The sequence below is a fragment of the Hemicordylus capensis genome, chromosome 7 (genome assembly GCF_027244095.1).
Source record: "Hemicordylus capensis ecotype Gifberg chromosome 7, rHemCap1.1.pri, whole genome shotgun sequence".
Lineage (NCBI taxonomy): Eukaryota > Metazoa > Chordata > Lepidosauria > Squamata > Cordylidae > Hemicordylus > Hemicordylus capensis.
The window spans coordinates 29388623-29413014 of record NC_069663.1 but is presented as its reverse complement, the minus strand read 5'-3'; the positions used below and the strand labels follow the sequence as shown (position 1 = coordinate 29413014).

Sequence of the window (24392 nt, the reverse complement as noted above, 5' to 3'; positions counted from 1 at the left end):
TCAGGGAGCGCTGCAGATCACTCTCAAGATACGTGCAGCCTCCGGGGGGGGGGGGGGCCTTCCCCTCAGACTGAGGGGGGAAAGTTGGGTTTTAAGGTGCCTGGCCTTGTGAGAGGCATGGCTGAGCTGAACGAGGCCACAGATGGAGAGCCTGGGGAGAGCCACACGGGGGCACTCTGGAGCCACGTAACCTGATGCCTCAAGGTCCAGCAGCTTCTCGTGGCAGCAGCTTTTGTGGCCTGGAGCTGGGCAGCCTCCCTCCCTCTCGCCTGAGGAAGAGCCCAAGACGGAGTCCTGTTTTCCAAACGGTTGTGAATCCATTTGATGGTATTCGCATCTGAGTGGCATTTGACCAGTTTGCTAAGCAAAATCTGAAAGGGAATCTTGTCAAGTGCTTTGCTGAAATCAAGATGAATTATGCCCACAGCAATCCCACGGAGCGAGTAACCAGACAAACAACAACAAGCAAACCAACACGGGACTAGATTACTGTAACGTGATCTACGTGTGGGGCTGCTTTTGAAAACTCTTCCTGTGAACAGAACTGAACCCCAGAGTGTCTGGGGATGTTTGTATTTAGCAATCCTACACGCCTGTGCTTTTGAATGGAAAATATTCATTCTGGATAAGGGAAATTTGAGGTTAATCCATAACATGATTCTGGCAGGGCAGGGCCAGCTTGCCGGTAGGGTGTGTGCCCCCAGCCCTCTGGTGAGCAGGACCCCCTTCCACTGCCGTCTTTGAGCAGGTAATAAACAGCAGGAATCCTGAGCAGTGGGGGGGGGGTCTCCCCCTTTCCATCTCCCGTGCCACTGACAGGCTCCCAAGCCAGCCCTCTGCCTGCCTGCCTGCCATCAAGGGATCTGAGGGGAGAGGGGATTGGCGGTGGCGGCGGCGGCTGGCTGGAGAGCAAAGCCTCACTTTGTGGATCGCTGCTAACAGCCCCATGAAAAAGAGAGAGAAGATTAGTCTGATACCATTTGTCCATGCTCCTAATCACTACATTCTTAGCAAGCTGCTTAGAGACTGAATGCCATATAAGCTGTGCTGAAGTCAGACTGACAACATTCGTCCTTCTCCAGTCCTGTAACCCTCACCCGTCCTTCAGAGTTTCTCACAGACCATCAGCAGGTGTGCTGAGACCCCATCGGCAAGTTCCTCTAGTGCCCCGTGATGCAGTTTGCCAGACCTGGAGATCTGAACTCACTTCCAGGCGATGGGTCCTTCCTGGCCGGCTCCAGGTTTAATCCCAGGCGTCTCCAGCTGAAGGGATTTGGAGCAGCTGGGCTGGGAAGAAAGACCCCTGCCTAAGGAAGAGGATGTCTCTCACCCTCTGGGCGCCTTTCCTACCAGATTGGATCAGAGGGCAATTTGTATGCCTTGCAAGGATATTTCTAACACTTCCTAGGCTGTCAAAACAGAGTATATTGCACCTTAAGTGGTACAGTAGGACATGACTTGACTAGCAAGCTAGAGGTTGCTGGTTCGAGTCCCCGCTGGTACCTATCTTGGGCAGCAGCAATATAGGAAGATGCTGAAAGGCATCACCTCATCCAGTGTGAGAGGAGGCAATGGCAAACCCCTCCTGTATTCTACCAAAGACAACCACAGGCCTCTGTGGGCAACAGGAGTCGACACCGACTCAATGGCACACTTTACCTTTAGATGAATCCGGGAGACAGAGGAGAGCCTTGGCGGTGGCTGGGAGAGGAGCGGGCATTGGAACCACGTGTCCATCCTTTCACTTGTGGAAGGTGGCTGTTATGCCATAGCAGTGGGGTGACAGATGCCCCATCTGGGGACTGCACTGGAAGGCGACATGGGTCCTTCCCGATTCCAGTATGCTGCAGCTGCCATCTTGCTGGGACACAGGCCGGTCCTGCCCCAGGGCTGCTGCGGGGTGGGGTGGGGCAGAGTGGGGGTGGGGGCTGCCGGCTGAGTCCTCATCATCCCCTCCTCCCTGCTCCCTCCTGCTGTGCAGGGCTGGGTGGGCGTGTCCCTCCTTGCTCATCCCCCAAGGAAGCCCCCCTCCGCTGAGGATGTCCGGTGTTTATGCTGGATCCTGCTGGCGCTTGACCTGCTGCCCCAGAAAGAAGGGGGGAGGCGGGCCAAGGGCTGCAGCCCACGTCTCGCCTTGGCTCGGCTCCTGTCTCGGGAAGTGGCCGCCTTCCACCCTTGCTGGCCCGGCCACGCAGCATCTCAGCCCAGTGCTGCTTCTCCAATAAAAGGAGGCACCCTCTGCTCTCCTGCTGCAGGCTGAGCGGAATGCAGGTCTCGGGGCTGCCGGTGGCTGGAGGCCATGCGTGGATGGAGCTAGCTGACGAGACAAGATGGCTCCCGCGCTTCGCCTAGCGAGAGGCTTCCTGTTGGCTAGTAGCCCAAATGCGAGAGGCCGCAGCAGCTCGGTGGGAAATGCCTGCTTTGCGTGCAGAAGGCCCCAGGCTCAAGCCCTGGCAGGGAGGACAGCTGGGGAAGACCCCGGAGCCTGAAACCTTGGAGAGCTGCTGCCAGCCAGTGTCTCGCATCCTGAGCTAGATGGGCCAGTGGTCTGGCTGGGTGGCTCCTGTTTGTCCTCATTGGTTGGCCCATTTTGTCACACGGTCATCTCTGGACTAGATTACTGTAACATGATCTACGTGTGGGGCTGCTTTTGAAGACTGTTCCTGTGTCCTGACTGAACCCCAGAGTGTCTGGGGATGCTTGTATTTAGCAATCCTACACGCCTGTGCTTTTGAGTGGAAAATATTCATTCTGGATTGTAGGGAAATTTGAGGTTAATCCATAACACGATTCTGGCAGGGCAGGGCAGGGCACTGGACGAGAGGGAGGGAGGGAGGGAGGGAAGAGCCAGCTTTGCCAGCTGCAGAGGAAGGGTTGCCAGCAGGGTCTAGGCTTTCCTTACCATCTTGGAGGCTCCACCTTCTGCGAAGGGCTAGCAAGCACGCAGAGAGCAAGAAGTGCTGCTGCTCCTCAGGGCTACCTCTGGGCACAGTGTGGAAAAGCTCAGCTCAAGCACTGACAGGGCTTCTCTCCTCTTCCACCTGTTACTAGCAGCCGGACTTTTTCTGCCCAGCTCGCAGATGCCTCCCTGTTTACAGCTGCATCTCCAGGCTTGGAGATTGCACTTTTGTTATGCTCAGGAGCTGCACCATAGTTTGAGCTCCCAGTTTATGTCATACATGGGGACAAGTTGCTTAGTTGGCAGTGGACTGGCTACCCCAAGATTTGGGCTGCAAGTGACACAAATTGCAAAGGGGATTAGCTTCACACCCCATCCCCCTGTGTGGGGGCCCGGCTAAGCAGACTCCCGAACCAGCTATTGCTAGTTATCCAGCATGCAAGGTCATTTTGGACTTAGGATGAACTCTAAAAACCCCCTCATCCTCTCACAAGAGAGAGAACATCTGATGCTAACGAAGCAATTAGGCCAGGAAGGAAAGGCAGAAAAGACAAGTGCAGCAGCAGCAGCAGCAGACTCCCTCCCAAGAGGGATAAGTCTCTGATGAAACTTTGAAAAAGTGCCCATGAATTTTTGGGAGAGTCAGTCCCAGCACAGGATACTCTTTTAATGCACCTGCTTACCCTAGTTTTCATTACAATCAGCCTTGCACACAATAGGTGAGTCACACACCTTCCTTCTCAGGCAGGCTGCCCTCACGCCGAGGCTCAGCTCATGGTGTGGAAACAAATATTTATATGCCGCTTTTCAACAAAAGCCGCCAAAGCAGTTTACATAGAGAAATAATAAATAAATAAGATGTGCCTGGTTTTCGATCAGTCCCCCGCTGATCTATCCAGCTGGCCTCATGCTGGAACTTTCCTCATGATCAGTCCCACGAACTCCTTCCACTCTCCTGCTCGCCACTTCGCCTCCCCAGACGGATGATAGTCTCCAGCTGCCCGAGTCGGACTTTCGTGAGGACAGGTGATCTAGCCTCTTGCCCGGCTCCTCCTTCAGGGCTGAATCTATCCCTCTCTCTCATTTCTGAAACCTTACCCTGCTATCTTAAAGTAACTCTCTCTAGCCCGCCTGGGAATTTCCACGTAATTGGAAACTTCAAGCTAAATGTGCCTTACAAGAGTCTGTTTTTAAACATATTTGTATTGCTTTTGCTTTAGTAGCTTAGTCTTAGGGCTTTTATTTGTTTTCTTACAATAAACTCCTTTTGTTAATTAAAACCTCTCTCTCAAGCTGATTTTCTTGAGTTCAGGTGCCTGCACAAATTAAAACTGCTTGGAACTGCCTCCCCTTTTGAGCTAAATTCCTCGCATTCACCCAAACTGGGGGTGTTGACCAATCACCCCCGAGGCTGTTCCACCAACACACCTGGGTGCTTTCCAGATTAAGCCCTACAACAGCATCACAACGGATCTGCTAAGTGTGCTTCCGTACTGCCTGTGTTGTGACACCGCAGTCCCTTGCGCTGAAAGCAAGGGGCCATCCACATTTTGGATGCTTTGTTTCTGATTTTATTGCTGCGATTTAGTGCTATAACATTGTATGACTTTTGCAAAAAAGTGGCTGTATTTTCACATTGTCAGGAAATTTTCCTCCTGTAGGTTCTGGGGATCATTTTCAATTCGATCCTGCTAAGCCTCTTTTTAAGCAGAGGTTCTGAATAAGAGACCACATTCTGCATGAACAATCCTGCCAATTCAATGAGTGGGCCACTTCTTCCCACCTGGTGCAGGAGGCACCACACGGAGAGAGGTTGGGGGTGGGGGGAGAGCTTCAGGCTCAGGTGCCCTCTGGGTGGGAGGGGCTGTGGGGGGTGGCCTTCAGCCTCCTCTCTCCACCCAGACGATGTGGGGCCCACCTTGCTTCCCACTTTGTTTGTTTGTTTATTCAATTTCTATACCGCCCTTCCAAAAATAGCTCAGGGTGGTTTACACAGAGAAATAATAAATAAATGAGATGGCTCCCTGTCCCCAAAGGGCTCACAATCTAAAAAGGAAACATAAGCGAGACACCAGCAACAGCCACTGGAGGGAGGCTGTGCTGGGGATGGATAGGGCCAGTTGCTCTCCCCCTGCTCAATCAAGAGAATCACCACGTTAAAAGGTGCCTCTTTGCCCAGTGAGCAGGGGTCCATCCGCCCGGCTCCAGCGACCTCTTTCCCCACAGCCAAGGCAGCCTCTGGGGCTGTTTGCAGCTGGGCCTGCCTGCCGCTTCCGAAAAGCACAAACAGGCCAAGGGCGGCAGCAGGCGTCTCTCCTGGGCAGGGTGGGGGCTGGCGGCTGGCCGGCCTCCCTCCCCGCAAAGCTGCCTGCACAGGGGGACGTGGGCTCCCTTTGTCTCTCCCCTGCCCGGTGGGTCCTGCCCTGGGACACAACAATGGGGGATGCTTCCCAGAGGCGGCCCAAAGTGCTGATGGCGGGGTTGTGCTAATCCTGCTGCCGGCAGGCTCCCTTTTCATGCGCCTGTGCGTGTGGCGGGGTCGCTTTTGGCCTCGGCTGGCAGCTTGGCAGACCTTCCGCAGCCAGCGCGGGGCACTGCCTGGGTCTGAAGCTCGGGGAGCACCGGAGCAGGCGGAGGATGTGTGAGTGCCTGACAAGGGTGTTTGGGGTCTCCTGGTCCCCAGCAGCCAGTTATGGTAAGGGGCCGGATTGCTGGGGAGAAGCGGCTGTCTGTCCTTCCGTCTGTCCCAGCTCTTGCTGGGGGGCCTCTCATTTTTAAGGGGCCCCCCTGCTGCTCTTGCACATCTCTCCATGTGCCAAGCGCTGTACAGAGCAGAGCTGCAATAGTGCAGGGTGTGTGTGTGTGCGTGCGCGCGCGCGCTTTTGCTGGGAAGTGATTGGCTGGCTGTTCCCACCTGCCCCACTTAAGTGGAGAACAGGCTTTGGCCCACTACCACCTGGGGTTTTTTAGGGTGTGCAGCTGGCCCTGTGGCTTGTTTGTGGCCACTAGCGAGCCAAGGGTCTCCTCGCCTGCTGCCTCCCTCCCTTCACCTGTTGGCAGCCAGGGTGGGGGTGGGGGGGTGTCCCTTGCTGGGGGCTGGGAACTGGGTCCCTTTGACAGGCCCCGGGACTCCCAGAGCAGGCTCCCTTTGGGGCAGTCCTACCTGAGAGCCACCCCGCCTTCTGCCAGGCAATGCCAAGGGTGGAGAGGGGGCACTTGCCCCCATGGAATGAGCCAGTCCCATTGGATTCAGTGGGCCTCTCTCCCAGGTAAGTGGGTCTAGGGCTGCAGGCTTTGCTCCCCACCCCCTCCACTGGATAAGGTCCTGTGGGCATCACCCCACCACATCCTGGCCCATTCTGGAGGGCTGCCTGTGTGCGCAGAGGAAACATCAACCGCTGCAGCCCAGAAGCAGAGCTTGCCTGGCCATGAGCGAGAAGGCCTGGGGTGGGGGGGGGGTGTTGGGCTCCCTTAGGGGCTGGCATCAGCATGGTGCGGGGGAGGGAGCTGGCCCACGGGGGTGGGGTGGGGTGGGGTGTGTGGAATCTGGCTAGGAACTGCTGCTGCCCAAGGAGCCCCCGCCTGGCCCGGGTGGGTTTGCCAACCCAGCGGAACTGAGCACCCAGAGGGCTGAACACAGAAGGCTCAGCCTGGGAGCCCCGCTTCGTGCCAAAGGGGCGGCTGCTGGAGGTTAGGGCCCTCCGTACGTGCTCAGGCAAGGTCTGGACATGCGGCACACACTCACAGGAGGAGGACCCCGTTTTGAGAAGCCCCCCCCTCCAAAGAGCAGCCCCAGCGCAGCGAGTGAGGTGCGGGGCGCTGGAGGGAGGAGGCGAGGCGCCCGGCCGGCTCCTTCCTGGCTTTTCAGCCCCAGCAGCTGCTCCCAGGTCGCTTTGCTGGGCTCGCCTTCCAGCAGCCCTCCCGCGCCTCTGAGCATATGCAGAGGGCCGGCCGGCGAGGTGCCGGCGGCGGCTTTCTGCTTGGCGGCCCCTCCCCGGGCGTCGCCGGCTCCGGCCCGCCCCCTGCCCGTCCGGGCTCGGCAAGTCGGGCGCCCACGGGCTGGAGGGAGGGCCGGCCGGGGCCGCCCCCTTCCTGCCTGGCGGCGCCTGGGCCCCGCATCCCAGGCAGCGGCCGCCCAGATCCGCCGAGCCTTGGCCAGCTGAGCGCACCCGGGACGCTGCCGCGACCATCTGGGCGGGTAAGTCGGGCGGCGGCGGCGGCGGCGGCGGAGCAGGCGGGAGGCGAGCTGGCGCGGCGGGGACCTCGGCGGCTCCCGCCTCCCCTCGCCGCACTCCAAGTTCTTCGGCTCTCCCGAAGGAGGGCTGGGCTGGCTGGCTGGGATCTCTCCTGCTGCCGCTGCTCAAAGGGGCGGAGGCCCCCCGAGACCCGGGCGCCGCCGCCTCCTCCTCCGAGCACCATGGCTGGGGTCGGCGGCCCTCTCGGGTCGGACGGGTGTAGTTGGGAAAGGGGTCGCAGCGCTTGGCCGCCCTCCTGGGCCGCTCTTCCAGGGAGAGGGCTGGGCTGGCGGGCTGGCAGGCTGGCATGGGGCCCGCGGCTTGGAGAGGGGAGACGAACGAAGCCCGCGGAAGCGGACAGCATCTCTGCTTCCTTCAGAGGCGGAGAAGTTGCCTCCTCGGGCGGGGAGAGAGCGCACCACCTGCTTTGCAGAGTCTCCAGGTGGAAGGGCTGGGAAAGGCACGCCGGGCAGCTGCTGCCAGCCAGTGTTGGCAGTTCTGGGCTAGCGGAGCAGGCGTTAAGCAGCTATGGAACCCTTGCTTGCGCCCACCTCTGCACAGAGCCAGGCACCTAAAGAAGGCTGTTGTTTCTCCTGGGCAGACCCCCTGCCCTGCCTTCCATCATGGCTCCTGGCAGTCCCAAGGAGCCTCCAGATTTCTTTTAGAAGGCTTGCGGCAAACTCGAGGGATGTGTGGGGAGCGAGCACCCTCCCTGCCCCTCCCCCGCCCCCATCTTCGGCAGCTGTATAAACGTAGCCAGGATGTCCAGTGCGGGGAGCCCAAACGCAGAACTTGTGAACAGGCGGGGGGGGGGGGCTGCAGCCGGCTGTGCTGGGAGCAGGGCGGGGGTCTTCCTTCCTTCCCTTCCTCCCTCCCTCCCTCCCTCCCAGGCAAAGTCTGCCGCTGAGCTGCTGCCGGGAGGCTGAGCTCAGCAGCAGCAACAGCAGCCTCTCGGCTCCTCGGTCCGTGGAAGTCCTGCTGCCGCCTCTGCCCGTCTCGCGGCTTGTGGGGAAACAGTCGCCGCCGCCGCGTCCCTCCGTCTGGCTTGGAGCAAGAGGGCCGGGGCGGCGTCTGGCCCGGGGCGGCAGCAGCAGCAGCAGCAGCGCCTTCTCCTGCTGGCAGCCCAGGAGAAGAGGAAACGGTCGGCCAAGGATCCCTTGGACGTGGTGGTGGTGGTGCTGCTCTCTGGGACAGTGGCGTGTGTTCCGAAGGGGGCACCGCGGGGTCTTCTCCCCGCCCCGCCTCTTGGAAAGAGAAGGGAGCCTGCGTTGCCTTCCCTGCCTGTGCCTTTGGCGGCTGCCCACACGGCAGCTCCAGGAGGGGCCGCGGCTGCGAGCGTGCCGACAAGGACTTCCTGGCCCTGCCCCCCCCCCCAGCCCGCCTTGGGCCAAAGATGGCCCCCAGCTCTGCCCCCCCCCCAGCAATGGCCAGCCCCGTCGGGAGTGCCTCCTGCCGGGTGGAGAGCAGGCCTGGCTCCGCCTGCCTCCGCAAGGGGAGGGAGAGCTGCTGCGGATCCCAGGCTGCTGCTGCAGGAGCAAGCGGCTCTTTCTGGCCTCCTGGACCTGGACCCAGTCTGGAGCCTCATGTGGGCCCACTCCGGGCAGCTGCTGAGTCTCCCGGGTCTCAGAAAGGGCCGCTGGAGGGAGGGTGGTGCCCAAAGCCCTGGGCGGCCATGCAAGTGTCTGTGAGCCCAGGCCTGGCCGCTGCTTCTCCCTCGCAGGTGCTGAGCCAACTCCGCCATCCTTTGTTGGGTGCAGGGCTCTCCTTAGGGCAGGGCAAGCCGGGCAGCCGCCCTCTTTAAACCCCCATTCACATGAACCGGAAGGGGGCCCTGCACCGGCTGATCTGCCCTAGGCCCCGCACCCCGCCAGGGCTCTCTAAGGACAGCCCTGGCTGGGTGCCTGGTTGGGGGAGCCAAGCTGGTGGGGCCATCATAGGGGAGATCCGTTTGGTGCAGCAAGTGGTGGGCGGGGGGGGGGGCAACATGGCGCCTGCTGCCTCTGGTTCCTGGCAGCTCCAGTTTGCTCCTCTCTCTCCCATCTTGCTCTGCCCTGGTGTGAATGAGAGTCGCACTGCCGACAGGCTGGCCATTAGCACAGTTCTCGGGTGAGGCGGGGAGAGAAAGCAGAGCCAGCTGAGCTGCTGCCAGGAAACAGAGGCCGCTGCACCTCCTTTGGTGCCCTCCTGGCTGGTTAGGATGAAGCACTACTGGTGTAAGAAAACAGGTCCCTGCCCTGAGGAGTTCATACTCTCAACTTGGAAGGGAGGGCAAAGCCAGTCTCTCCCTGCTGATGCAACCTCCTCTTCCCGCTCATAAGAACATAAGAGCAGCCCTGCTGTCCTGGCTCAGGCCCAAGGAGGCCTCTCTAGCCCAGGCTCCGGTTCCCACCGTGGCCCACCAGATGCCTCAGAGAAGCCCACAGGCAAGAGCGGAGGGCATGGCCCCTCTCCTGCTGCTGCTCCCCTGCAACTGGGATTGAGAGGCATCTTGCCTTTGAGGCTGGAGGGGGCCACCAGCCACTAGACTAGTAGCCACTGATAGACCTCTCCTCCATGGATTTGTTCAAGCCCCTTTTAAAGCCATCCAAACTAGTGGCCATCACCACATCCTGTGGCAGAGAATTCCATAAACTAATTATGCACTGTGTGACAAAGTACTTCCTCTTGTTGGTCCTAAATTTCCCGGCCTTCAGCTTCATGGGATAACCCCTGGTGCTAGGGATGTGAGAGAGGGAGAGAAATTTTTCTCTGTCCACAATCTCTACTCCATGCATACTTTTATCCACCTCTATCATGTCTCCCCTTGGTCGCCTCTTTTCTAAACCAAAAAGCCCCAGATGCTGTAGCCTAGCCTCATGAGGAAGGTGCTCCCGGCCCCTGGTCATCTTGGTTGCCCTCTTCTGCACCTCTTCCAGTTCGACAATGTCCTTCTGAAGATACTGTCACCAGAACTGTACACAGCACTCAAAATGGGGCCCAGCCAAGAAGGGAGCCAAACGGAGGGAGATTTTTGCCCCTCTATGCACCATGCTTGCTTGCTTGCTTATTTAACTTAATTTATTTATTTAGTTAGTTAGATATAGTTAGTGAGGCGAGCTGGCCTTGTGGCAGCAAGCATGACTTGTCCCCTTAGCTAAGCAGGGTCCACCCTGACTGTATATGAATGGAAGACTAGAAGTGTGAGCATTGGAAGAGATTCCCCTGTTAGGGGATGGAGCCGCTCTGGGAAGAGCAGAAGGTTCCACGTTCCCTCCCTGGCAGCATCTCCAAGATCGGGCTGAGAGAGAGATTCCTGCCTGCAACCTTGGAGAAGCCGCTGCCAGTCTGTGTAGACAATCCTGAGCTAGATGGACCGAGGGTCTGACTCAGCATATGGCAGCTTCCTGTGTTCCTAGCTAGTTGCTGTTCCTGAAACATGCCAAACAACAGTTGACGGAAATGCATTTCAAGAAGGCAGCTTCCTTCCCTTCTAGGAATGATGTGGGGGAGGAGGGTTAGGGTTTCCTCCCCCATCCTGCTGTAGGTCTCTCTGTGTATCTCAGAAAGGGGGGGCGGCTGTGAGGCGAGGGCGGAGGAGGGATCGTGTCCTTGTGGGAGGGCTGTGCTTGGCAGAACACAGGCCCTCCTGCTCCTCTGGACTTTCTAGGGAGTCCTAGGCCTTCCTCTTTGGTGGACCCCTTCCCAAATGCTCCCAGGTTTGGTCAGCCTCCTCCTCCTCCTCCTCCTCCTGCTCTTCTTTCCCCCTTTGCCCTGGTTTGATCCGGGCTTGCAAAGGAGCCTCCGAGTGCCCACCAGCCTCCCCACTGTGTTTATTTGGGTCTCATCCTGCCTTGCTTCCGTCTTGGAATCCGAGGTGGTGCTCCATGGGAATATTCCGGGGCGATCCAGGCACTGACCAGGCCCAGACCTGCTTAGCCTTGCTGGGCCGCTGGTCTGTGTCGTCCACAGTTGTCGTAGGCCTGCAGCCCCCTCACACTCCCCTTGGCACAGCCCCCCCCCCTTGCATCCTGCTGGGCATCCCAGCAATGGCGCCTGCGTTGGTGCCTGTGGGAAGCAGCCCTGAGAGCTGGGCTCAGAGCAGAAGGACCAGGCTGGCAGCCCCGCCAGGCCTGTTGCCCTCTCCGGGGCGGGGGGAGCCCCGGCTGTCCCAGAGGGGTCCCTCCCGCCCCCCCCCCGATGGCTTGGCTGTGCCGCTGGGCTCAGTGACCCCTTTGCAGCCTGGTGCCTGGCTTGGGAAGAGCCTTCTCGAATCCCTCCCCAAGACTGCGCAGCAGCAGAGGACACAAGAGGGCCCTTCGGAGCCATCCAGCCCGACCTCTCGCCAAGCGCTCCTGGTGGGCGGGGTGTGTGTGTGTGTGAGATGGGGCTCCGAGGCTTCTGTCCGCCCGCCCAGCTGCTCAGCAGAAGAGTCGCTCCAGGCCTCCTCGGTCGGGAAGGGCCGTCTCCCCCCACGTCCCACTTTTGCTGAGCCTACAGAATGCCTGGCATTCTCCCACGTGTGCAGCTGTGACGCTGGCACTGTGGGGGGGGGGGCAGGAGAGCCTGGAACAAGCCCCCGATTGTCCTCCACGTGGAGTGGGAGTCGTTCTCTCCACTCTCCTCTCCATCCAGCGCTTGGAGGGCAGGGAGCAGAGCTGGCGGGGAAAGGGGACCCCGCTGGCCTCGGAGAACACCTCTGGCGGGCACCTGCACGACCCTCCCCAGTGCTCCCAGCCACCCCCCCAGGCCCAGGGAAGCCTGCTGGACAGCCACTCGCCGCCTTGATCTGTCCTGCTACCACCTCCCGTGGCCGCTGCCCCTCCACTGACCGTGGCCGCATTGCTGATGGTGCTGCAACCGTTGGTTTGTGGCCGGTGGGAGGTAGCAAAGGCAAGGTCATCTTGCACGACCCTGATGCCAAGGCCCCCCCGCTCCCCCCCCATGCTGCTCTCTGCAGCTGGGGCCAGCCAGAGGCCGCCTCCGGGGAGTTTGCAACCCCCCCCCGCTATTTTTTAATCTGGTGCCAGGAGCCACGGGGTTGCCCAAGGAGGCGCAGCTGCCTGTGCTTCCCGGGAGCAGCTCAGGTGGGTCCTCTCTCCTCTGCCCAGCCCAGCCCAATAGCCACACTGCCTGCAGGCTGGCCATCTGTCAGGTGGAGCGGACAAAGGGCCAGCTTGCAGGCAGCATGGGGGAGAGAGGAGCATCCCGCTCTGCCTCCCTTGGCTCCAGGAGCATCAGCCACTACTGTCTGGCACTCGCAGGTATCCTGCCTCTGGGTCAGGGATCCATTTAGCTCTCCTTTCCCTCCTGCTTTGGCTGACTTCCTTGACCAAGCCGTCCTTTCCGGTGGCCGGGACCAGCATTCCTTCCCGTGGGCACAGTGGGGTGAGTGAGGGTCCTTCCCTCTGTCCTGAGCCCTACTGCCAAGTCAAGGGCTCGGCTTGGACGGTGCCGCTTTATCCGTGGTCATGGCTGCCACCGGTTAGCTTTAAACACAGGCTGTGTGAATCGGCTGCCCCGGGAACTCTGGCTACCCCCAGCCAGGCCAGGGGGTGGGGGTGGGGCTTCCCCTGCGCGCTGGTGACCACAGGAGCGCCTGTCGGCTGCTGGCCCTGCCGGCTCTAGGAGGGCCCCCCACTTGCCACCGCGGCTCGGAGGAGGAGGTGGTCGGAACGGTTCCCGGAATGCCAGCAATGCCCGCTGGGGCTCTGCCAAGGCACAGCCCCGTCCCTTTGTCTCTCTGGGCCCGGGAATGTGCCGCATCCTGCTCTGACCTTTGGGGGAATGGCCTGGCGTGGGAGCCAAATGCTGCCCGCCTGCCTCTGCAGCATGGGCCTCTGCCAGGAGACGGGGGGGAGGCCGCTTCTGGCGGCGGCGGCGGCGGCACCGGGGAGGAGGCCCACCTGCCCCCTTGTGGCCCCGGGGCCCTCTTGGCCACCCGCGGAAAACCACCAAGCACCAAGGGCAGAGCAGAGGCCTGGCCCCGCCGGGAGCCTGGTTGCTGCACACGCGGCGGCCCGACTTCCCTGAGCAGAGGGACGTTCTGGGCAGGGCTGCCAGGCTGGAGGGGAGAGAGAGCCCAGCCGCGCGTGTGAGTGTGCAAGGATGCCAGCCGAGCACTGGCTGTGCTCACTGGCGGCTGAAATGAAATGGACCAGTGGGGTGTGGAAGGAAGCCGAGGCGATGAAGCTTCACAGAGTGTGCTCTTCCCACAGCTGCGGAGGGACGGCCACGAGAAAGCCACGTCTTCAGGTCCAGGACAAGACGCCCAGCGCCAGTAAGTAGCCACGGCCCCCACCCCAGGCCGCCCCGCCCCCCGCTTGGCAGAAGGCCGAATGCTCTCTGGGGAGGCAGCTCCAGGCCACAGACAGAGCCCCTCGCACCTTTGCCCGGGTCCCCGCCTCCGCCTGGCCCTGGGAACTGCTCCCAAATTGTGGCTCCCAGTCCCAGCACAAGAGTGCCGGAATCCGTAGCATGGCCCAGCTGCTAGAGAGCAGGTTGCTTGCCCAAGGCATGGGCGTCCGTCGACGGGCGGTGCAGGAGGGGCAAAGGCTCCCCCACCCACGGATTTGTGGCCAGAGAAATGTGGAGCAACAGGTGCTTTTCTTTCTCTGGTTCTATGTATCGTTCTTGCCTCCCACCCCCGAAAGAATTCCGAGGATGCTCCTGAACGAAGGCCCTGCCTCAAGACCCTGCTGGAGCTGGGACTGGAACCCAGGCCCACTTCTGCGCAGGCCCGGAGAAGCGCCCTCCCTGCTCTGCCCCCCAGGGCTGCCTGTCCTCCCTGCCCGCCCCACGGCTGCGTCCACAGGAGGCTGCCTGTCTCCTTGCAGAAGGGCTGGGGCTGCTCACCGCCTCCTCTGTTCCTGCCTTCCAGGTAGCGGAGTCCAAAGGGAATGAGCAGGAGGCACAGCGCCCGGCCCCCGCAAGCGCCCCCCTGCCCCCTGAGGAAGCCGGAGACGTGGGCAGAGCTGTAAGTCTGGAGGAGGAGGAGGAGGGAGCGGGGATTTGGGGGGAGCCGGAGGGAGGAGGGGATCAGGGGAAGCATACTGGGGGTCGGGGGGGAGAACAATCCCCCTCTCTGGCGTCCCCCTTGGGCTTCCCTGCCTTTGGAGTGTGGGGCAGGATGGGCAACGTGTGTGACGCCGCCAGAGTGGGCCTGAGCAGAGGAGGCCTCCTGTCCAAAGCCCTTCACGGAGGGAGGGAGGGAGGGGAGGAGCGCTGAGCCTGTGTGCTGGTTGCTGATGCTGACCCTTCCACCCAAGCTCTGAAACCAGCTCACCAGCCAAGGAACCTGGCAACTGCAGCTGCTGGTGGATCGGGACCACTAACCCAGCAGGGGTGCCCAGCCTTGGCTCCCAAGATGTTGTGCGACTACAGCTCCCATCACCCCCTTCAGTCACTGTGGCTGGGGATGATGGGTTTTGCAGTCCAACATCATCCTGAGACCCCCAGCTGAGAGCTTCTCCTCTAAGCAGGAGTCTCCATCTCAGCATCTTTGCAACACGGCAATTCCCAGTTTCTGGGAGGAAAGCTGTGATGGCCAAACTGGTCCAGATGAGGCGTGCAGACTCAGCCCCCCTCTGACGGGCCGGGGTCCCCTTCCAGGCCCAGAAGCAGAAGCTCCATGCCGAACTGAAGCAGGTTCTGCAGAGGAAGAGTGAAAGCCAGCGCAGCAACGTGGGAAGGCGAGAGGAGGAGGAGGAGGAGGAGCAGCCCCCACTGGTCTCCAGCGCGATGGAGGCCCAGCTCAGTGCCATGGAGGTAAGTGTGCAGAGAAAGCCCTTCTGCGCTCTGGCTCCCTCCCTCAGCATCTGAGGGGCTTCCTGGGCCGGCCTGGTGCACAGGCTGGCTGGAGACGCTTTGGCCCGGCCCGGCAGCCGGACTCTTCCGGGGAGGACCTTGCAGGCTCCACATGGGCCTCCGTTCCAGCCTCTCCTCTGCTCCCTTCCTTCCAGAAGATCATCGAGACATCTGAGCTGTTGGAGATCATTGTGGAGACGGAAGCAGAAGCCGGGGTCAGCGGGATGAGTGTGGCCGGGGGAGGGAGAGAAGGCCTTTTCGTCAGGGATGTGCTCCAAGACTCGCCGGCAGCCAGGAGCCTGAGTCTCAAGGAAGGTGAGCAACCGCCAGAGGAGGAGGGGGAGAGGACGCCTGCCTGCCTGGGTGGGTGGGTGGAGGGGGCCCCTCTTGCCCTCAGTCTGCTGCCTCTCCTGCGAGGTCCCTGCTCTGCTCTGGGGAGGGTGGAACTCCTGCTCCCTGGGGCTGGGCAGAGCAAGTGGGAGGAGGCTCCACAGCTCGGGGCAGGGAGTGCCGGCTTGGGTCCCACCCCTCGGGCGTCAGGGCTGGGCAAGGAGCCCTGGGCAGTCTGCTGCCTGCCAGGTGGAGCCGGACCCTCCTGCCCTCAACGGAGCAGGGCCTGGCCCAGGAACAGGCCGCTCCGCGCACCCCTCCCAGTGGGCTGCTGTGCTGCTGCTGCTGCTGCCCCCTCTGGCCAGCAGGAAGGGCCAACAGTGGGGCTGCCCCACGCCTCCCCAGTCACCGGCCACGTCCTCCTGCGTCCTCCCAGGCGACCAGCTCCTCAGCGCCAGAGTGTACTTCGACAACATCAAGTACGAAGACGCCTTGCAGATCCTCAAGTGTGCTGAGCCGTACAAGGTCTCCTTCTGCTTGAAACGGACGGTGCCCAGCGCCGACGTCACCCACAAGCCGGGGGCTCCCACCTTCGAAGTGCGGGGACCCAAGGCCAAGATGGCCAGGCTGGTAGGTGGCACCCAAACAGCTCCTGCCCCCCCCGCCTACTCACTCCTCTTGCAGGAGCACTCTCCAGGTGGGAGTGGGGCAAATGACACGCAGCTTGTGGGAGGCACAGGCACAAGACGTGGCAATGACCCCCGGCTGAGGAAAAGGGGAGGAGACGGGTTCCTGAAGAGGTGCTGTTTGGTATGCTGGTGAAATGGAGCCTCCATGCACAGGGGCAGTCTACTGGATGCCAGATGCTGGAAATGAGCAAAGAGAGGCTTCCAAGAGGCTCCCCCGGGCTAGCTGGCTGCCCTTGGAAGCAGAATCCTGGACCTTGGGTCTGATCCAAGAAGGCCACCTGCTTGGCAAGGCACGCGTCTGTCTCCTCCTCCTCCATTGCCATCCTTTTATCCACAACCCAGGTGGCGGTTTGGGTGAGAGAGGGACCCACTCCAGGCTGGCTGCCTGGTCAACTGCATGGCTGAGCAGGGTTTGGCTATCCCTGGGGGCTGGTCGCTGGAGGGGGGAGGCTGGTGGCTGACATTCCTGGCGTGGAGAGGAAGGACAAAGGGGTTCTGAATGTGCCATTAAAAGTGTCCACAATGATTCAGTAGATGGGAGTTGGGCGGGGGCTGAGTGGGGGTGACGGGCTTCTGTGTTAGTCCCAAAGGTGGAAGAGCACACAGGAGCTCAGACATTCTCTTTTACTGGGCCAGCTTAGGGTGTGTGTGTGTGTGTGTGTGTGTGTGTGTGTGTGTGTGTGTGTGTGTGTGTGTGTGTGTGAAGCCTTTAGAGTCTCACAGAGTTCTTTATGTGATGAAGAGTCCTGTGAAATACAGAGGTTTGCATATGCCAACAGCAGCCTAAGCGGGCCCAGCCACAAAGCAAATCTTGCGTGCTGCTTCCTCTCTAGGCATCCCTGTTTCTTGGCCTGGCTGGAAAACAGACTCACGTGGCATTCCCTTTTTTCTGCAGAACATCCAGAGCCTGACAGCCTTGAAGAAGAAGAAGAAGAAGAAGAAGAAGAAGGTGGCGGTGGTGGTGGGTCGGGGCATGCAAGAAGCAGAGGCACCCGGCAGCAGGAAGCCCGAGCTCGTCCCCGTGGACGTCGAGTTCTCCCTGCCCACCTTCTCCAGGCTGCGCAAGGCCAAGAGTGCTGGGGAGGTGGCCGTGGCTGAGCCCAGCCCGGACCGCTCTCCCCACCTCTCCTCTCTGGAGACCAGGCGGCACAAGCTGAAGTTCCCCCGGCTGAAGGTCAAGGAGGCGGCGGCAGCGGCCACACTGGCTGCCAGGGCGGAGGGCCGGCTGGGAGGGGGCCGAGCAGAGGCCGAGGGGAGGCCGGCCAGGTTCGCCATCCCCTTCCCCAAAGGAAAGAAGCCCAAAGGAGAAGGGGCCGGGGCCGGGGCCAAACTGCAGGCCGGCTTCCAGGCTCCGCAGGTGGAACTGGGTCTCCCTCTGCCCAAAGGCGGGGAGCCTCCCACAGCAAAAGGCGAAGGCTTCCGGATCCAGGCCCCTCGGCTTGAGCTGCCCAAGGTGAGCGCCGTGGGGCTGGAGGGTCCCGAAGGAGGCATCCAAGCTGGGCTGAGGCTCCCCACAGCGGAAGTGGCAGCACCCAAGCTGGAGGTCACCCTGAGCCTCCCCAGACTGGAGGGCGCTGCTCCAGAAGTGGCCCTCGAAGGGGGAGGCTTCAGGGCCCCCAAGTTGGGGGCCTCCACCGAGGAGCCGGAGAGGAAACTGCCCACCTTCAAGCCCCCAGCCCTGGAAGTTGCTCTGGGGCAAGGCAGAGGCGTGGCTGGCGGGCTGGAAGAGCGACCAGGGCTGGCAGCAGCAATGCCCACTCTGGAGGTGGGGGCCCCTTCGGTGGACCTTGAGCTCCTCCTGCCCAAGGGGAAGGCAGAAGAGGAGCCTCGCAAGCCACGCATGGAGATCCCAGAGGTCTCGGTCAAGGTGCCCAGCGTCAGCCTTCCCAGGCTGGGGGCCAGAGCCCCTGAAGAGCTGGAGGCCAAGCTGCCCCAGGTGGAGCTCGGCGTGGGGAAGCCAGAAAGCCCCAAAGCAAAAGCAAAAGGTCCCAAGATCCAGATCCCGGGGTTTGGGGTCTCCCTGTTGGAACGCAAAGAGGGCGCTCAAAGGGTGGCAGCTGAGGGCAAGCGGGCTGGGGTGAGCGTGCCAGCCCTGGATCTGTCGGTCCCCGGCCTCACGGAGGTGGAGCTGGCTGCCCATGCCCTGGGGGCCAAGGTGGAGGAGGCCGCCGAAGAGGCGAGGCTCAAGCTTCAGCTTCCTCAGGTGTCCCTCCCGAAGCTCGACATCCTTGCCAAGACGTCCCCACCCCAAATCCATGCCAAGTTGCCAAAGCCGGAAGTCGAGGTGGGTGTGGCGGTTGGTGTCCCCAAGCTGGATCTGGCTTTGCCAGCCGTGAAGGTGCCAGACGTGCAGCTCCCCAAGCCCCACTTGCCCAAGCCAGGACTGGACGTTTCTGTGGAGAAGCCCAAGGTGGAGGTGGCCGTCTCTGTGGCCCGACTGAGCTTCCCCTCCGCAGCTGTGCCAGCCCTCGAAATCGACGTGCCCAGAGTTGGGGTCGAGGTGGGCTTGCCGAAGGCTGAAGGCGGCAAGCCCTCTTGGGACCACGAGGCCACGCTGAGAAGGCCCACCTTGGAGACCGTCGGCCAAGACTTGGGGGTGGAGATCAGCGTCCCCACATGCAGGCTGGGCCAGACTGAACCCGAGCCAAGTGGGGAGGTCTTTGAGGGGCCAGACATCAGTGAGATGGTAACCAAAATCCCCAAGGTGGACCTTGCTTTTGGGAAGGAGCCCCCAGCATCTGAAGGGGCCCGAGGGGTGGAGGTGGGCTTGGGTCTGAAAGGCAAAGCATGGCCAAAGGTTGAGCTGGAACTGGAAGGCCCTCCCGGGGGTGCCCAAATGAAAGTGCCTTCTGTGGAAATCCCAGCCATAACACTCCCAGCGGCGGCGGCTGCTGAGAGTGGCAGATCCCCTGAGGCTAAGCTGAAGGCATCCAAATTTGCCCTCCCCAAGTTCAGCATTTCTGGCCCCAAGGCCTGGAAAGCGAGTGCAGAGGCGTCCGTGCCTGAAAGGGAGGGCCCGGAAGCAGCTGACAGAGGGCTCAAGCTGAAGATGCCAAAGTTTGGGATCTCCTTCCCCAAATCCAAGTGGGGGGCAGAGGCAGAGAGTCCCAAGCTAGCTCTCGGTCTCGAAGGGAAAGTCCCCAAGGAGAGGGCAGCCATGGGGCCGGAGGCTTCCGACTGGGGGCTGAGGCTCCCCTCTGTCACGCTGCCTGCAGTGGACATTGTGGGGCCCAGCGGGGCGGTGGAGATCGGGCTGCTCCCAGGGAAGGCAGAGTTGCGGGACCAAGAAGGCTCAAGGGCTTCCCCAGAGGTTGGCATTGACCTTCCCGAGATCAAGCTGAAAGTGCCCCAAGTCTCACTGCCCAAGTGTGGGGACCAAGGCGGGGAGGGTGGCGAGGAGGCCAAGCCCAAAGGAGGGGCCAAGTTCAAGATGCCCTTGTTCGGCATGGGGCGCAGAGAGGCGGCGGAGGGGCCGGGTGCAGACGTGGGTGGCAAGAGCAAGCTGGCACCTGGAAGCCCCAAGGAGAAGGCCCCAGGCCCCCCCTCGGCCAGGATGCCCAAGCTGAAGCCGTCCTCTCCCAAGCCAGAAGCAGAGGCTGGCAGGCTGCACATCCAGGCCAAAATCCCCCAGGTGGAACTCCCCAAGATCGGCCTCAAAGAGGAACCAGCGGAAGAGGGGCTGGCCGTGGGCTCAGGGAGCCCCAGTCTCAGGGCCAAGGTGCCGGAGCTCGAGATCGCTGTCCCTGGCGCCAGAGCAGAAGGAGAGCTGGCCCTGGGGCTGCCGGTGGTGGACGTGTCGGAGGTGGACCTCGGAGGCTACGAGGGAGAGCTGAAGATCCCCAGAGTAGAGCTGGACATTGGCCTCCCCACAGCCAGTGCAGAGGCCTCCAGGCCACACGCAACCATCAGCACAGACGCCAAGGTCAAGGTGCCAAAGGTGGAGCTCCCAACATTTGGGAGGGGTGACGAGGAGGGGGCAGAGGTGCAGCTGGTTGAAGGGGGCCGGCTCAGCCGTGGGAGGGAAAGGGAAGTGGCTGAAGGCTCCCTCCTGGACACCAAGATCAGGGTGCCCAGGGTGGACATCTCCTTGCCCAAAGCCCGGCTCTTGGATGCAGAGCGGCCTCTGACTGAGGGAGAAGCTGCCACTGAAGGGACGGAAGAGAAGTTCAAGATGCCCTCAGTGGGGCTGCCCAAGTTCTCTGCCCCCAAAATGAGGGCCCCTGAGCTAGAGTTCGACATGAGCCTGGAAGGGGGCAAGTTGCCCAAGGCCAAGGTCAGTGGGCCTGCAATCAAGTTGCCCAAATTTGGGGGCTCCGGCTCGGATGGGGAAGGGGAGCCCGAGATGGATCTGCCGAAGGTCCCACAGCTGGAGCTGAAGGCTCCCCAACTCAGAGGGAGCAGCGAGACGCCAGGCAGCGAAACCGGGGCAAAGGAGGGCAAGCTCAAGATGCCTTCTGTGCCCATCAGCCTTGCCCTGAGCAAGGCAGGAGCGGAGGGGGCCACGGGGACAGAGGAGGGCAGGTTCAAGCTGAAAATCCCCTCCGTGAGCATCAGCAGAGCAGGCGCTGAGTCGAGCACAGACACCCAGCCTCTCGTCCCCTCTGCTGTGGGGCCAGACTTCTCCTTCAAAATGCCCCAGATTGCCTTGCCGGACGTGGGCTTCTCTGTGGACCAAGAAGGAAAGCGGGAGAAGCTGTCCGGTGGGGCAGACCTGGATGTGGGGGGAGGCCTGGAGGCCAGGCTGAAGATGCCCAAAGTCAAGATGCCCAGCCTGGGAGTCTCAGGCCCCAAGGGGGACACAGAGGCTGCCGCTCCCCCTCCAGGCCGCAGAGGCTCCGGCGGGGAGGACTCGGAGGGGAAGGGGGCGGGGGCGGCCTTCCAGGTGCCCGGCCTGGAGCTTGCAGCCCCCAGTCTCCAAGGCCACGCCAAGTATGAGGTGGAGGGGGCCCAACTCCGCCCCAGCGGCTCCCAGGTGCTGGAGGTGGCGGGCAAGAGAGGCCGGGCTGGCAGCGATGGCCAGAAGAGCCCAGCAGGCAAGGGGGGCCCCTCGGATGCCGATGCCGGGAAGAAGTACCGGGTGAAGATCCCCAAGTTTGGCCTCGCCCTGCCCAAAGCGGGAGCCGAGGCTGGGGAAGGCGGCTCTGGGCAGGCGGCCGAGGCCAAAGGCAGGCGGCCGATGATCTTCCTGCAGAGATGGCCCAAAGGCAAGGGGGCCGAAGGCTCCTCTGGGCTCCTGGAGGGGGGAGAAGAGGAGGCAGACAGCAAGGGGGTGATGGCCAAGCTCAAGCTCAGGCCCGGCTTCGGACTCGCCCTCTCCAAGCCGAAAGCGGGGGCCCAGGTCAACGGGGAGCTGGAGGAGGCGGGTGCCTCCAAGCTGAAGATGCCCAAGCTGGGCTTCTCCAAAGCAGAGGGTGGGGAAAGGGCTGAGGAGGAGCAGGAGGCATCGGTGCCGAACGGGGCCCAAGACAGCAAGAGCGAGCTGGGCAAGATCCGGCTGCCCCAGCTGGAGCTCTCTTCCTCCTCCAAGTTGGCCCAAGCAGACCCCCACGCGGGCCCCCCCGGCACCTTTCCAGCCCTCAAGGCTGCCAGGTTCAAGGCCCCCAAGATCACCTTCTCGGGCCCCAAGAAACGGAACGGGGAGGCGGCTCCTGGTGCCGTGGTCTCTTCCGCCGCCCGGACAGAGATGGCCTCTCTGGAAACAGGTGACGCCGCTGCCAAGGGGGAGAAGTCGTCTCCCCGATTCCGATTCCCCAAGCTGGTGCTGAGCCCCAAAGCTCAGGGGCTCCTGGAAATCACCTCTGGGAGCGAGGAGGCGGAGGAGGAGGGGCTGAAGCTCAAGCTGCCCAAGGTGGGCTTCTCCGGGGAGCTCAGCTCCGAGGAGCAGGGCCTAGCAGCAGCAGGGGGGCGCCCTGTCAGCAGGGCAGAGGGGGAGGCCGCAGCAGCGGTGGTGTGAGCTGGGGAAGCCCACAGGGCCCCTCTGGCGAGCCTGGCTCTCTGGGCTTGCTCTCTCTGCCTGTGTAATGTTTAGCACTAACCACAAGGGGGAGACCTCAGCACTTGGGGGGCGCTCTTGAGCAGCGCCCCCCACCTCTGCTAACAACCCCTCTATGGAGGCCACACTGCACCTCCCCAGCCAGGTGAGACAACGTGCCCGCCTCCCTCCCTCCAGGCCCTCCTGCGTCCCTTCTGTGGGGCACTCCTACCTTTTGCACCCAGCCAGCTGCCCTTCCTCCAGGCTTCTGCTCCTCTTGCGGGGGGCCTCCTTGCTCCTCCTCCGCCTCACGCTGGCTTTAGAACGTCAAGGAGGAAGAATCACTCCATTTGCACTGCTCTCTTGCGCTGCTCGCTCTCTCGCCAGTCTGGGTTTGACATCGGTGAGGAAGGAGAAGAGAGTCACTGCTGCTTCGGTGGGGAGCATCCCGGAAAGGACTGCCCTTCAGAGAGGGCCAGAAAGCGGATGAGCGGCTGCACAGTCAGAGAGGCAGGCTGGAGCACGACTGCTGCAGCAGCAGGAGGAGGAGTGGGGCTCCGGCCCCCAGGCCCTGGTGGTGGGTTTCCCAGCTGGGCGCCTGCGTGGATGCTGGGGTGGGTGGCTTGGGCCCCCTTCCGCTCTAGGCTTGCTTGCCAACTCTCCCTCGTTTCAGGGATGACGTGTTGGTCCCTAAAGGGACAGCATTTGTCCCTCATTGATTCCAAAGCATGTCATTCCATGGCACAGACGCCAAGGAGACCCAGGCTCCCGATCACCACTGCATCATCCACCCCGCAAACTTGTGTCCCTCCTTCTGGCCATGAAATGTGGGCAACCCAGTTCCGCTCTCTCCAGCAAGGCTGCTTCTGGGCTGGCGGAGGACATGCTCTTGAGGGTGGGGGCTGTGTGGCCTGGGGCTCCAGGGGAGCGGAGACCCTGTTTTCAGGGCCCAAATACATGGGGGCGTCTGGGACAGCGGGGCCTGTGGTCTTCTTCATCTCCCCCCCACCCCGCAAGACATTTGTCTCTGGTGCAAACAAGGCTTTCCATCTTCTCTGAGGTGCCTTCCAAGTTCCAAGCCTTCTGCCTGACTCCCTCTTTCCTGCACAGACCCCCCCTTCCCCGGGGGGGGGCAGTCTGTGGAATCAGGTGATCCAGGCCAAACTTCATTTCTGCTGCCTTCAGGGCAGCTCGCATTCCACTTGAATTAGATACCACGGGGTGTGTGTGTGTGTGTGTGTGCCCCTTTTCTGCAAGAGGCTAATTTGAGACCCCTAATGGCTTGATCTTCAACAGGCATGGATTGATGCCAGCCCTTCAATGGTGAAATATCTTTGTGAAGTTCCACAAATATGACCATTTTCTTTTGCTTGGGCGGGGACTGTGGGGTGTGTGTGTGTGTGTGTCATGGATCCTGCAAAGGCATTTACACATAGGCCAGAAACAAAGGGTCCGAGTGGGGTCTCCAGAGGCTCATGTGGGGCAGGGGGCCGAAAGAGCTCCTGGTTCTGAGATGTACAGAAATCTTTTCTCTAACGTTTAACAACAGAGGCCTGCTGTGATGGGTTTAACTCTTTTGCTGCTAACTTTTCCAGTAACTGCCTCTTTGCCAGATTGTATGTTTAATAACTTTAAAAAAAAATAAAGATGTCACACTGTTCTCTCTGATACTCTGTACTGCTGCTGCTTCCCCCACCCACTCTAGTTCTGGGTTTGAATAAAAAGTAATTATGGACTAATTTTGCTGCGCTGGGGTGTCTCATTGCCAGCCAGGTTTGGAGTGGGGGCAGGGGCTCTTTGTTTTTGGGTGCTCTGGTTACCAAGCCACCCAACCAGCAGGAGCTAGGCCTTTGCTCAAATATTGCCAACTAAATAGTCAAGAATTTTTAAAGGCTTAATCTTATTAGAACAACAAAGGCTCTTTAATCATCAGTAGACGGGGCACTTGTGCCAGTGACATGTTCTGCAGCTACAGGTTCTCCAGACAACCATGTGTGAATTTCCGAGTGCCTCTGAGCCAGGCCAGAAGCACTCCAACTTTGCCAGGATGCTCCCTTCCAAGCCAAGACAATCTCTCCAGGTCTCCCCATCTGTGAAGAACAGCTCTGGCTTGCAAGGTCCCCTCTTCTCTTCAGCTTGGAGGTCAGGCAGAGCAAAAGGAAAAGGAGAGGACAGATGTTAGCTGGAACCACAACTGGCTTGAAGATGCCCACAGGAGGGAAGATTGACACCTGCCCTTCCAATACTCTGCGCTGATGATGAAGGCATCATCGCCCGGTAGGACAAGTTCTGAAAGGGGGGGAGGGCTAAAGAGGAGCTCCCACCCTCAGAGGGAGGCCCACCTTCCCTTGAAGGACCAAACCTCTTGGAAAGCGGACTCCAGCCAGCCCACTTCCCCCTGTGGGCTTCCCAGGGCAGGGCAGCCCCTGAAGCTCCAGCCATTCAAAATTCAACATGTGGGGCTCTGCTTTCAGCCCTACAGTAGA

General features: G+C 61.2%; 1 protein-coding gene across 5 annotated transcripts; it reads left to right on the top strand.

The window, feature by feature from the left end:
• Positions 1-6979: 6979 nt before the first annotated feature.
• PRX (periaxin) lies at positions 6980-23645 on the top strand. 5 transcript variants are annotated; one of them, XM_053268734.1, is made up of 8 exons: positions 6980-7097; positions 12375-12498; positions 13329-13390; positions 13991-14086; positions 14722-14877; positions 15072-15231; positions 15683-15876; positions 16831-23645. In XM_053268734.1, exons 5-8 carry the CDS (start codon positions 14851-14853, stop codon positions 21886-21888), a joined length of 5439 nt encoding a protein of 1812 aa, XP_053124709.1. In that variant the 5' UTR covers positions 6980-7097; positions 12375-12498; positions 13329-13390; positions 13991-14086; positions 14722-14850; the 3' UTR covers positions 21889-23645. The 5 variants fall into 5 exon arrangements, with proteins under 5 accessions (XP_053124709.1, XP_053124713.1, XP_053124708.1 ...); XM_053268736.1 differs by having other exon boundaries at positions 6996-7097; positions 12448-12498; XM_053268738.1 differs by lacking the exon at positions 12375-12498 and having other exon boundaries at positions 6986-7097; positions 15075-15231.
• Positions 23646-24392: the final 747 nt, after the last annotated feature.